The 14,440-nt window shown below is 39.6% G+C and overlaps 1 protein-coding gene across 1 annotated transcript; it reads left to right on the top strand.

Annotated features, from left to right (window-relative positions):
* The first annotated feature begins 1,521 nt into the window (after positions 1 to 1,521).
* LOC147227286 (dynein regulatory complex subunit 7-like) lies at positions 1,522 to 13,588 on the top strand. Its single transcript, XM_086159996.1, has 16 exons — positions 1,522 to 1,533; positions 2,156 to 2,320; positions 5,645 to 5,775; positions 6,015 to 6,177; positions 6,297 to 6,422; positions 7,365 to 7,559; positions 7,637 to 7,763; positions 8,901 to 9,139; positions 9,710 to 9,847; positions 10,574 to 10,643; positions 11,717 to 11,845; positions 11,972 to 12,100; positions 12,248 to 12,462; positions 12,580 to 12,795; positions 12,880 to 12,990; positions 13,292 to 13,588. The coding sequence occupies exons 1-16, from the start codon at positions 1,522 to 1,524 to the stop codon at positions 13,586 to 13,588; spliced, it is 2,463 nt and encodes an 820-aa protein (XP_086016122.1).
* The last annotated feature ends 852 nt before the right edge of the window (positions 13,589 to 14,440 follow it).

Raw genomic sequence — 14,440 nt, 5'->3', positions numbered from 1 at the left:
CTTCAGTTATGAATGCTTGCTGTTCTCTCTTTCTCTTTGCCATATTTTGGGAACTGGTAAGGTGCCAATTTCTGTAAGAAAGCTGATTCTGATACACTTACATTGCAGAGAAAGTAAGAAAACAAGAGGAAATCTCAATGTTTTTGACATTAACCTTATTTCTTTCATAAGAACTTGGATGATCATTGGCACTTCTGGGGGAAAAAACAGATATGAGTGTTCGATACCATTCCATTACATAACTGTGAGCCATCTAAATAAAAATGATTACCTTTGATTGACTAAACTGCGTGCCTCCGCTATGAGAACTGAAATGTTGAAATAATGATCTGCTGGTGGTCTGCACAAAAAAATTTAGGGCTACTTTCCCATGAACCCTTCCTGTCTAGACAAGAACACACACAAACACACATGCACAAACACACACACACACACACACACACACATTAAAAAAAAAGAGAGTAGGGACAGGTGATTCTGATGGAACACATATAGTCAAAACCCTTGAGGTAAAGGCTGGGTGGTAAGTGCCGGCTGAGCCAAAACCTTTCAGTAGCCCCGAGAACAGCATCTAGACCCAGCGACTACACTTGTAATTAGAGGAAGCAAACAAACCCTCTTGGCAGCTGGTCAAACAGCACACACACATGCAAAAACCTCTAGCCTCTTATTTATAACGTCAGGCAGACAGTGAAGAAGACACAGCCTCACAGACAGACTGTAACAGCTGGTTACAGGAGTGAAAAGTTAAAACTCAGAACATAGTTTAAGACTGCTGATGCTAACTTGATATTATAAACAACAACAACGAATGTGGTGAATCCAGTACAACATGGATAAAATTCAAGATCCAAAAAACTCAGTATATCAAAATATATCCGCACTATAAATGCATTAACTATTTATACTCCTAATTTTATTTTGTATGTGTGTGTGCTTAAATGTAATTGTGACAATCTATGTCAAGTATAGGCAATTTGAGAAATGGCCAGAGCTTCAATCAGGCTAAAGTTGATTCCAAGGAAGGAGACACACACACACACACACACACACACACACACACACACACACACACACACACACACACACACACACACACAGTCTTGGATGTGTGAGAGTGTCATCACATCATCGGTCTCCAGTATATGCAATGCAATACCTCCTGAGCATTTTCCACTTTTCCTTGGCGTCTGATCAAAACAATATCTACACGCATTATTTAAAACACTTAATGGAAATTTTGTCTGTATGAAATACAAACTGCTGATGACATCCTCTTGTGTGTGTGTGTGTTTGTTTATGTGTGTGTGTGTTTAAGGTGGCTATGTGTGTATGTACAAAATCATGTTAAAAAAAAAATCAAGAAGTTACTTCAACAATAACTGGAGAGTTGTCTTAAAATATGAAAGATGTTGAATAAGCCATTGCTTGGAAAAGCGTTTAGTAACATGAAAAGCATTGTGTTACATTAAACATTACATTAATATTAATCAGCTTGAAAGTGACCCAGATTATAGGAAGATGCAGATCAAGGTATCAGAAATTGCATTGAGATACAAACAGATGTACATTTTAATATGGAATACTTTATAAATGGTTTATATGTTATATTTCTGACAGGCTATTTTCCGATCGATGCAGATATGATATATGCTGGATACAGAAACGGTTTCTTAAATACCGTAAAAACTCTGAGTCCTGCTTAAAATTACTCCTAAATATGACATTACATCTGAAAGTTTATATCAACTGGGGATGTTATTGCACATACACATGCATCGGCTTGGCTGAATTGCTCCTAAAGTTTTAATTCCAGAAGCAGAGTAAAAAGAAAAAAAAACTAAAAAGATTCAAACACTTCATTTCAAATGAAAATACAAATTGTGTGGACTGTTAATTTATGTCTTTTTTTTTTTTTTGGAAAACGTTAATTTAAGGGACCCATTGCAGACAGTGGGTTGACAGCATCAAGCCTCAAGTCAGTCAAGCTCTCCTGTTTAAGAACAATGTAGGATGTCAAGTTGCAATATTCTATGATGTTCCATTATTCTAGTGTGTGTGTGTGTGTGTGTGTGTGTGTGTGTGTGTGTGTGTGTGTGTGTGTGTCAGCGCGCTCTACCTTGAGTGTGCCTCCTCATGCCCTGTGTGTCAGCAGGGCGGCTGCTCCTGCGGAGCTCCGAGCTGCGTGTGTCAACCGTGCAGAGGAGATGCGGATGACCCCCAGTCGGCCCCTCCTGCTCGGGGCGGCGGCGCGGGGTTCCGCTGGTGCCGCGGAGTCACCGATCTGCGCTCTGCAAACCAGCGGGAGCCGGGACCTAAAGTGTGGTCTGAACATATTGCTATATAAAAGGCTTGTGGGGACGTGCTCGTCTCATGCACACGCACGTCAATACCAGAGTTGAACTTTTTTTCAGTAGGGACGCACAGTGCCTTCTTTTCTGTGCAGGATCAGGGAATCGAAATAACATCCAGCGTCTGACTGGGAAAACTCTGCCCAAACAAAAGTAACAGGTTTTAGAACATACAGAAAGTTTAGGGCATTTCCTTTTCGTGCTTGGACATGTGTTTGACACACACACACGAACACACACACACACACACACACACACACACACACACACACACACACACATACACACACACACATACACACACATACACACACACACATACAAAGACACAGACACAGACACAAAAATATGTTAGCGTGTCAGAATACAGTTGTATGTTTGTGTTTCTGTGTCTGTGTGCGTGAGTGAAATATATATATAAAACACAGTTACAACATGCTGGTTCATTTATTTCTGTTTAAGTCCAAATGATAGTTTTGTTCTCTTGTTTACTCCTTTTGTATGTTTGTATGAAAGCACATTTAGCTCTTCTATATTCATATTTGAATTGCTGGTCCTTTGTAGGCTTGGACGCTATTGAAAAAAAATCATATCTGTCTAACTGTTTATGCCTGCATTTTTGTTTTCATTTGTGGCTGACAGCGCAACAATTATGTCAATATCCAGTGTCCTATCATACTGTTTTCTGCATTCTAATAATGTACATATCACAATCTATTTTTAGTATCACACATATCCAAGCATACAGTTTATACAGTATATGTGTGTGTGTATGTGTGCACGCTTGCATGCGTTATAACGACTATACAAATAATATCTTCATATCATGTGAAATGTAAACACATTATTATTCATGAGGCATTAACAAAAACTGAATATATCAATTAATGACAGACATAACAGATAACTGTGAACATCCTAAGCTGCTGTGAAGTCACCTGACAGCTGTGGCATCACATCACAGCTTATTCTGTGAAACAGGCATGCGCAACATTATATAGTGCACAATCTAGTGTGCCATCATGACCTGTGAAGAAATGTCAATTATCTGCTGATGTCACACCGCTGCCCCTGTGTGATGTCACAGCCTTGTCCCTCTGGGAATCACAGCTTCCCCCTCGCAACATGCACAGATGACCAGACAATCTGATATTGTTTTGAATGACTCATTCTGTAATTACAGGGATGACGACATATACAACCAAATGTAAGCTTAATCGAAGGTTTCATCTCCAGCAGCAGATGGACAAGCTGCAGCCACTGGGAGATGTTGAGATGCTGCAACCGAGGCTATAAGCACAATTTGCTGTCCATTTTCATCAGAGCACAAATGGATGGCCGATTTCATAACTGTAAGCATTGAACTTTTTCACTTAATCTGTGTAATAGTTTTGTCTTTCAGGTGCATTTTTGTTTTATTTAGTTAACTGACCATTCTTAACTTGGAAATGTAATAGAAGTCCAGATGCAACGATGAGTTTAGGTTCAGGTTTGAAATTAACTTAGAGGCCATTCAAAGATTGAAGTTGTTGCTGGAGATTGGATTGCGTTGAACTATGCACCAAAGTTTTGTGATATCTTCCAATTTGCCTATTAGAGGTCTGTTAAAAAAAGATGTAAACATTTTTTTTTCTACGGGGTCAGATGTATTCTTTCGATGCATTTTTTTTTTTCTTGGAAACTAAAAAGAGCCATGAATATCATGGGACCCCATGTGTGAATTTGTGCCTGATTTCCATTAATGCATCTCTTTAACTGGAGATAGATAAACCTTACCTCATCTTTTCCAACTCAAACTAAACTTGATAAAATATTAACCTTGAAAATCTAAATAAAATGTAAGTTATGAGAGATAAGGTTCGAATTCATTGGAACCCCCACTGAAAAAAATATATGATGTGAATATGTAATTTTTGACAGGGAAATTCCTAATGTTTGATGAATTACAAAAATCTGAACTGCATGGCTTTCCATGTCTGTGGAACAATTCCTATTTAGAATGGTGTTTATCCCTTTCAGAACATAGATAAAAATTGTAATAACAATCAATGCAGCTAAGTCTGTGAGGCATTACAGATACTGTGATTTTCCTTCACATATGTGATGTCACTACAGATTCTATGAAAAACTCGACACAAGTTGACATTCAACACAGTGACCACCTCACGTTCTGTGAAGAATTTGCAATTATCATGCAATGTCATTCCGGATTCCTTGTGTGAGGTCACTTCTACACTCAGGTACCCTGACATATCACAGCTTTCCCAAGTACACTGTCAGACCCAAAGTCCAAAGCAGTGGTGAAAATATGTCATAGCTTCCTCTTTCACAATCTGCCTGAAACCATGATGGCACATTCTGCATGGAAATGCAAGGACAAAAATCAGACACAGACCTGATAACAGGGCTGGGCAAACTTTTCGGCTCAGAGGCTGCATTTACTTTTAAAATTTGACATACGGGCCGGGTCAGCACAAGATACGATAAATATAATAAAAAACGCATTTGCTAACTGTAAATATCAGACTCGTCTGAGATTTGTCTGAACATTGTCTGATATTTTCTTGAAAATAAAACCAGCTTGGTTTTGAAGACGTTTGCTTGCATTTCATGCACAAAACGTTTTTTCCTTGTCGCTTAATGTCCACCTCATGTGTCAGTATGTCCACGGTAAAGGCTAAATCCTAAAGCCAATCTGTGTCATTCAGCTCAGGAAAATTCTCAAGTGTTCTCAAGTAGCTCCAAAAATGAAAATATCTCCTGTTTGATCTCCCACGTTCATTGATCTAATCATTCAATCATTTGCATCAAGTCTGAATTCTGTACCAATCTTTGGCAGGCCGGATTAAAAAGACCAAAGGGCTGGATGTGGCCCACGGGCCATAGTTTGCCCACCCCTGCCCAATAGTCTCCTCTGCCTGTGTCTATCGTTATATTAAAGTTTCAATAGAAACTTGCGGGGCAACTTCACATAGTTTAAATACACTGAATGGTGCTACTCTTGGAAGAATTTAAAGTTAAACGCTAAAGTATAGTAGTATAAGTATGTTGACCGGGAAACTTGTAAGGTTGTAAAGTAAGCAGATATATTGTTAACAAGTTAACATTTTTAGGAGACAAAATACTTTGTCTATTTTCATTTCATGTTTAAAAATGTTAAACAATTCAATTTTGAAGATGATCACATTTTCTTTTCCTGTTACCCAGGCTTACCAATATTAGCTATTCCTGAGTAATTACAAAACATTAGCTTTACATTAGTAAGAAATTTAATATTGTTTCTCCAACAACAGATGGATTCCCGACGAGAATCTGACACTTTTGAAAATGGTGTCAGTGGAGAGACACTGGATGGTGAGGCAAACAGACAGGAGAAGTTGGAGGCTCTCGCTGGCGTTCGTGTTCCATTTTCACGGGAATCAATGTGAGAATCTGTAACTCTCTATTAAACATCTAATGCCACTAATATTGCAAAGACAGAGACAGGCTCAGGGATGTCTGGGGATGAATTAATTAGGAATGCTTAGATCTACTACTGGTACAGATGTTTATTATTTACTCATATAGCATGATCTGTATAATGGCAACAGGGTTATCGATTCAATAGTAAAAGGATTAGGCACTGTATATATGAATCTAATAGCATCTCTTTCTGCTGTCTAGTTTGGAGACGGTTAGTGAAACAAGCCCAGAGTCCTATAGGCTGAACTCTGATCATGAAAAAAGTCTTTTAGCCATAGCAGACAACTTCCATCGTCAATATACACTCATATACCCTGACCACAAACCACTGCTGTTCTGCCCCCTCAATGAATGTGGTGTAAAGGTAAAAAAATCAAATCAGTATTTTTTTTATTCCCTTTTCAAGAATATAATTGTTTCTTTAGTCAAGATATCTTAAAATAATCCACATACTGCCCTTTGTCCAAATTTCCTTATATACAGAAGTTTGTGTCAACAACACTTCGACCTACAGCACCAACCTACCCTGAGCTTCTCACCTGGGAAGGCTGTAGCTCATTTGTGGCCGACTTCCTGTCTCTGGAACTGTTGGAGCCACCTATTCACATGGTCAGTTGTTGAAAAACCTAAGTAAATAGAAAAAAAAATCAGTGAAAGTCAAATTTGGTTTAGTCCTTAATGAAACTGTCGAACGTCTTGAGGATAGCCTCTTACCTTTTCCCTGTGTCAAAGCAGAACATTCATAAGCCAACGGTAAAATAAAACTGTACATTTACAGTACATAGGAGAAGCTCAAATTAGAACATTGGGCTCCCAAATTAAAAGCAATCATGACATTTAGATAGATTGGAATTAAAGCATAAGAAGTTACTGTACTATTCACTTATAGAGCTCTGGGAGAGAAAGGAGGATTCACTATGAAGATAAAGAAATCTGCAGATAAGGAGATTTTGTGAAAAACAGCAAATGCGACTTGATAGTTATGCTAGCAGTGATGGGTTGTTCTACTGTATCAGATTATTATAACTCTAAATATTCCTTGTAACATTACATTGTTTGTGCCCTTGTCTTAGTGAAACTGCAAGTTGCACAATGGACTATATGAAGCGGAAATTTGACGATTGAAGCACTGTTTTTAGATCTAATTGGACAGACTATTGATCAGGCACATCAGCATGACTGCATTTTTTTTATAATTAATATGTTTATTTGTCCTCAGAAATACTTAATTTGATAAGAAGTTTTATATATTTGCATGGGTTATATGTTAATACTTGTATGAAACTCTGAATTTAATGATAGAAATTGTATGGATTGCTGTGGGATTTTTGTGTGTTGTACAATTATGATGATTATTATTGTTCATAGCAAAAGTACCAATAATAGCAATATAAATAATAGTATAAATAGCGGCACTTTCTCAGTAACATTACTACCAGGGGTGGTGGATTTGAGGGTCTAGAAAGTTTGAGAGCTATGGATATTGTCAGGAGAATCTCAGAAGACTGATGTATGTGTTCTCACACCTTGTCCTTGTCTTTTCCATCCCAGCCCAGATACATGTTTTCCCCCACCTCAGTGCTGCAGAATCAGAGAGGTAACTGCTTTGAATTTGCCACCGTGCTCTGCAGCCTGCTACTTGGTGCCAACTACGATGCATACTGTGTTAGCGGCTACGCCACCAGGGAGATGTGCCTGCTAGACCAGAGCCATCACGATTGTCACCTTCTGAACACCATGGCGGAGGTTTGTCATTATGATAATCTGTAGTTCTTTTCAGAACAAAAGTGACATGACCGTGCATTTTGTGTTTGCAAGTGCAGGCTGTGACCTCAGACAAAGAGCCATCAAAAAAAAAGATCTCATGGAACCCTCAAAAGGAACTGAAGAGTCGCTTTTTGGAGGAGCAAGAAAGGAAGAAGCAGGAGGCCGAAGCCATACTGCTTCAAGGTCAACTACCACAGACTGTAGGTTGATCTTTTCTGTAAAGAAGTATAGTACTCCGCAGAAAAATTAGTAACTGTGTAACTAACTAATGGTAATTAACTTAGCTAATGTGCATTGTTAACATCACATACAATCATGTCAGTTCCCTCTTTGTTATTACAAAATGCTTAGTTTGTTTTACATGATAGGTCAAGGGATACAACTTAGCAGTCACTTCCCAGCTTAACATCTCTCTGGGAGCCTTGATCACCCACTTTATCTCCCCCTGAATGTTGCCAGACAAAATGCAAAAAGTACAAAACAGCTTATATTGATTAGTCGGTTTTAAGGGGGATATTTGTAAATAGTGAATACGCATCGGTCAGAGAGGAGGCTATTGACAACACCTTAATGTCACGGGTCGCAGGGGCGGACTCGGGCAGGGAACCACACCTCGGCGCAGGAATCTGGGATGAAGCGCTTTATTGAGTAGAACGGCAGGTAGGGTGTCGCTGGTAAGCCCCTGGCCCCGAGACAGAGTTGCACAGGGCTGGGTCTCACCAGGACGGGCACCAGGCAGGGTGAAGGCAGGACAGGGTCAGATGTTACACCGGCCGACTGGGTCCGGTCGTAACGGGGTAGGGGTCCGGTCATGGCAGGGTCTCGGACAGGGTCAGATGTTACACCAGCCGGCTGGGTCTGGTCATAACGGGGTAGGGGTCCGGTCATGGCAGGGTAGGGTAGGGTGGGGTGGGGTGGGGTGGGGTGGGGTGGGGTGGGGTGGGGGGCCCGCAGTGGTCTGGGAGGGCCACAATCCCCCGGCGCCAGGCAGAGCGTGCCGCTGCCCTTTATAGGGATCTTGATTAGCGGCAGCTGCTGCAGCTGGCGCCAATTACGAATTGGACTCAGGTGTGATACCCTGACACTTAAACAACATTAGGTTATTTAAAAAAGGTGTTCATTTGAGTTGCTGTTATTGTAGTTAAACATTAAATTTCAGTTAAACACCAGCCTGATATTTCATCTACCTGCATCCTTAACTGATAAATTATATGATTTGTTGATCCTTTTGACACCAATTATTTTTTTTTTTTCCATCTTATTTAAAAAAAAAACAACAACAAAATCACAGATTTCTGCCTCTACCTCCATTTCCCTGAGAATTTTTGTTTCATGAGCAGGAGATTCAGCCTGTACCAGTGGACCCCTTCCATGGCCTGCGTATTCATTGTTGGGTGCTGGTTCTGTCTGGATGCCAAAACATCCAGGAGAACTTCTTTATCGACCCACTCACGGGAAAGAGATATAGCACAACTGCCGATGAATTCCTGGGCATTGAGAGTGTGTGGAATAACTTCAACTACTACGTTAACGTGCAGGATAGAAGCAATGGCTGCACTGTAAGTGAACCTCCAGATAATGATAAATCTGCCAAACGTTAAAGCAGTAAGCATTTATAATATTGCTGGTATGAAAATAGAAGTCAAGAGAACATTAAGTACAGGTACAACCTATACTTGTGTGGAAAAAAAGTTCAAGAAACAGTTCTTTTGGGAGGTTTCAAGTAATAAATGAAGTGTCTGGAGTCTGAGATTATAACTTTAGATGCACTTTGAAATTATGTCAAATTTTTGTATTGTGTGACAGTTTTTTGTTTTTTAAACGTTGATAGCTATCAGATAATATCACAATACTACTGTCATCCAGGCTATTTATCAAGGAGTCTACACTACATCCTTGATACTATCAGAGTCTGAATGAATTGAGTGGGAAAATTTTGGACTCTGGTACCTGCATAACTGCAAAGTCCTTAGACATTTCTGAAATAATAGTTCCTCTTTCTGTATTCCATTAAGATTAATGACTGATTACTAAATCATTCAAATTATTTCTTGAAATAATCATGAAAAGACTCAAAAGACCAAAATCACTTAGACCAAATGTGTGTGTGTGTGCATGTGTGTGTCTAGGACATGGTATTTGATCTGGATGATATACACATATGGGAGCCAGTGTTGTACGGTGCAACTGGCAAAAAGCAGCGGATTGCCGAATTCCTGAAGAAAATGGAGGAGATGCTGATAACAAAATTTGCCCAAGAGGATGAGGTACATACTAGTGTCAGAATTTGGTGTAAATGTACTTTCAGGGTTTATGGCTAAGGAAAGTCAATGGATAGCCTTTCTATGTGGCAAGTGCAAACATGTATGTGATGTTAAAGGATGTTTAAACTTATAAGTAGGTTCGATTTAGGGTTCTTGCGGATCATTTGTGACTTAAATTCATAAATTCATCTTTCAAAAACAGGAACGATGTTTCCTGTTTGAGGGGCGAAATATTTAAATATGTTTTCATAAAAAGGCTAAACATACTATACTAAGAACTGTATGTATTTGCTGATATGTTCATCTAGTTTCTGATGTTGTCTTGGGCAATGCTTGCCTTCTTTCAAATTCTTTGTGAAACAAAGTGTCTCTTGTATTGTTCAAAGTCTCACAGAATGACATTCAGAAAAAAAAACACTTGCTTTCAAGAAACTATGATCTGGTAATTGAAGCTGATGAAAAACAGGAGCACAAACACGTCATCTTTGCAAGTGAGCTGCAGGGTGCTGCACCCGTATGTGCCGCAAGGCGTCTGTGGTTGTTTTACTCACTTCACCATCAATCCAACAAAAACATTAACAATTGCAAGTGTAGATAAGCATGTCAACTTGTGAGTGAGCAAGTAACAAGCCAAAGTTATTAATAGATCCTGAGAATGAATTTTAAAAATGCTTGTGTATATATTCGTTGCGTATATGATGTCAATGTTATTGTGCCATTCAGAAAGAGGAAGAAGTTGAAAAAGAAGTTTTTGAAATGCCGAGCTCCTGGGTCAGGGCCCTAAATATCACCAAAAGAGGTACTCACAATCTCTCTAATGAAGCTGGTATTTAAAACAATAAAAAATTCACTCAACATACGCATAAGTCAAACCCATCCTCACTCCCAATGCGTCATGCGTCAACTGCCTGACTAAATGAATAAAAAATTCCCTTTGCGTCACATACCAACACATTAGAACCCCTTTTTCGTAATTTTGCAAGAAACCAGGAGCATCATGTCTACATCAGCATCTATTTCTAAACCTAACCTAAATAAGAGTAGTTTGTAGTTTCCACATATTTCTGTTGTAAATGAGAAATCGCGTTCTTCCACTGATGCTGTACCAGAATGTAGACACTTCTCCAAGTGTGTCAACAAATGAAGTACCAGGTTAATCGAAAAATGACGAAAAGATGGTTCCAATGGGTCTATGTGATGCTAAGGTAGCTTTTGTTGGTATATCTAAAGATACTGTTAGATGTTTAGACATTTTCCCAAGTCAGAGACAAACTTTTTCTTTAATTTGAATGACTTAGCTGTAGCAATAACTAGTGGGAACGATGGGTGGTGTTTGTTCATAATGAGATATGAAAATGTCATTTCTTAAAAGTTTTACGTTAATAACAGAATTTTTGGGACAAATAAAATTTTTACAAGTTAAATGTTTCCCTGGCTGTTAATAAGCCTCTATAATACTTTCTTAAACAGTCTTTCAAACAAGAACATCCTGCAAGTCCCTTCTTAATATTTATTATTAATATTTAGACCAAACACATACATATATATGCTTATGGGTTTATGGGTATATGTGTTTGGGCTATATATGTATTTGTATATATGTAGTCCTCCAAAAGTGGAACATTCATTTATTAATCTGGTGTCTTGGCAGCTTAATGAGGACCATTTTCCTCTCCTAAATTGAATATGAAATGGTTCATTGTTCAGTTCAACTGCATATTTTTTTTTCCTGCTAATATCGTTTTGTCCTATTAAGACAGCTAAAAATCCAGAGGTCAAACTAAAATTGTTACATATGTATAAATATGTTATAATGTGGTTTCTGTAATTACCTGACCAAATTTTATCCTTTCACCTGATGATGTTGATCAGACTTAGTGACCCGCTGGCCAGGAGGAAGTAAGGCCACCCGCTACAGGAAAGCAGACCTGGAGACATTTGCGCCGTACCTGAGGTCAGACGGGCTGGTTACACGCCTGACACTGTACAAGGACCTGGACTGTAAGCATCCAAGCACCCCTCATCACATGAATAATATCTGCAACAAGGCACACCTCTTGTCTTTTCAACTCCCTGACAGCTCAGAATTATAAAACATGACTGTTTCCATGTGTTTCTCTGGGGAAGGCACTGAGGTGGTTAAGGTAAAGGAATGGTACCAACACAGACTGGACCACCTGGTGGAGAAGGAGGTCAACAAGGTCGACAATTTCACCTCTGAATGCTTCACCCCAGGAAGGAGCTTCCACCTTCTGTGTAAATGTTTTCTGCTGACATCATTACAGTTACATCAATAAGAATGAGTATCCTGCAATAGCTGCCTCACACTCTTATTTTGTGAAATGTCGCTTATGCTCTATACAATACCCTTATTTTGAATTGCCGTCTATCGGTTGCGCTCAGTTCACAGGTACAAGTCCCACACCATGGAGCGTGAGATGGAGTTCAACGATGCTCGCCTCGACGGTCTCGTGCGGAGGGTGGAGTCGCTGGGTGAAATGACGGAGACCTTTGAAGGCCGGAAAGATTTTCTTTATCATCGACATACTGTCTTTGATCGGCACGTACAGTTTTCAAACCCGGATGTCACATCTGAAGAGAGGACCCCACCTCTGCTGGTAAAATCAGAACAGCCAAAAACAACCACAGCATCCAAAAGTTTTTGATATTCAAGTGTGTGGGTGTGTGTGTGTGTGTGTGTTTGTGGGCATGGGCTTGCATGCATGCACACACAGAAAGTGGTGGAGCGTTTCCATAGAAACAGAAAGAAGCCGGCCAGGGAAGATGTGGCAGAAAGAACCTTTGCCTTGGCTCAAAGACTCATTGAGGTGACGTATCACCTAGAAGATCAGAGATTTATCCCTTCAAAGAGGAGCTTCATCTCACCACGAAAAACCAAGGGGTTCCAGAAGGCCCAAGACTTCACCGCTGATATGGTCTTCAGCTTCCAGGTACGGAATAGTCCTTCAGCCGCCTGTAAGATCACAAGTTTTAGGACAACATAGTCTGTATGTGTGTGTGTGGGGTGGTTTCAGGTGGATCAGTCTGACAAGCGTCCCACGACTGTTGCTCTGTATGAAATGCTGGTGGCCCTGATGAGGGATGAGGAGGAGGTGGCCTTGCAGATCCAAGCTTCGAAGAGAGAGGTAAATATGTTGAAAGCTGAGATTATCTATTTCTAACGCCCAGCTCAGCTCCCGGTGTTTCACAATATATATCTATAACATGATTTATTATACTAAATCCTATTGTGACCCTGTTGTGTGATTCACGAGAATCTTGCCATCATCTCACCCTCAGTCTGGTGCTTTCCTTATGATGTTCGCATAGTTTTGATTTATTTCTATTTGTGTTTAACTTCTGTTGCACTATCTTTCTTATTACCCTTACATTATCTGAATCTTGGAAGGTTAATGTTATTTTCCCATCCTCTTAATGTGTAATTAGGTGAGAGACATTGTAGCCTGCCGAATTCAGGAAGACACGGATGTCAAGCTTGAGCCGTCTCCTTGGACCAACCTACGAGCCTCTGGACCCCACAGCCAGGGCCAGGAGACACTCACACAATACACCCAAAGCTCTGTTTCCAACTCCTCAGACAACTTCACATCAGATGTTGGAACAAGTCGTTGCCCGGCGAGTTCAACTCAAGTCTCGAGTCTTTACAACGAAGCGTCGAGCCAGTTGCCAAGTCAAGACAGGCAGCATTCCAGCAAGTCGCAGACGGTGCACTTCAATTCCTAAACAAGTCTTTGTGTCATCTACAAGAGCATAAGTCTTGCCTTGTAAGGAGGGAGGAAGGACTGTTAAATTGGTAAATGTTTTTAAAGCCTTTTGTCACTGTCCTTTTTGGAATGTGTTACAGACCTAAATAGAAGAAATGTAGGTACTTTTAAAATGTCATTAAGGTGATTGGATGTGTTTATTGCCAACTAGTTTTGACACACTATGCAGATCAAGACCTGAACAAAAACCACGATGCCTCAGATGGACATGTGCCATTTTCATGTGATTTTTCACCAGGTCACCTCAAACATGTTTTTTTTTTTGCATATTTTATTGAATTTGAATCTTGTGAATATACTCAGAATCCCAACAATAAAGATTTGTAAAAGCAGATATTATATAGACCATCAAATATGATTTAGTCAGATTCTCTTGAACAAACAAACAACTAAGATTATTTCATTTCCCTCTAGTCTAATGGTTCCCAGTGGATTTGAAAAGCAATATTTGCTTGCAGCATCCCCCTGCTATATTAAAGTATGATACACCACATACCAATACTGTTTACATCATCATTTCCTTTCTCATGGGAAACATGGAGAGCAGCTTATAATTCAAAAAAATACTGAGAAATTTCCTTAATAGAACAAAAGTAGACTTTATCAGTTGCTCACCTTCATCTTCCTAAAACATCAACTTCTCATATGACAAGATGCAATATCTGTTTTTGGGATAAAAACTTACCATCACACCAATAAAGACAAGTCAGAGTCAGTGAGGGAGATTAGCCTGTAAGCAGCAGCAGCTAACTACCCTATGTGTCCCTTTCATTTTATCATTGTGGCAAACATCCAACTCATAAGTTTCACA

Source organism: Fistularia commersonii, chromosome 14 (assembly GCF_037954325.1).
Source record: "Fistularia commersonii isolate RoL2024-O1a breed Wild chromosome 14, RoL_Fcom_v1.0, whole genome shotgun sequence".
In the NCBI taxonomy this organism is placed as follows: Eukaryota; Metazoa; Chordata; class Actinopteri; order Syngnathiformes; family Fistulariidae; genus Fistularia; species Fistularia commersonii.
The sequence above is the reverse complement of the archived record's forward strand: the minus strand, read 5'-3'. Positions and strand labels throughout refer to the sequence as shown.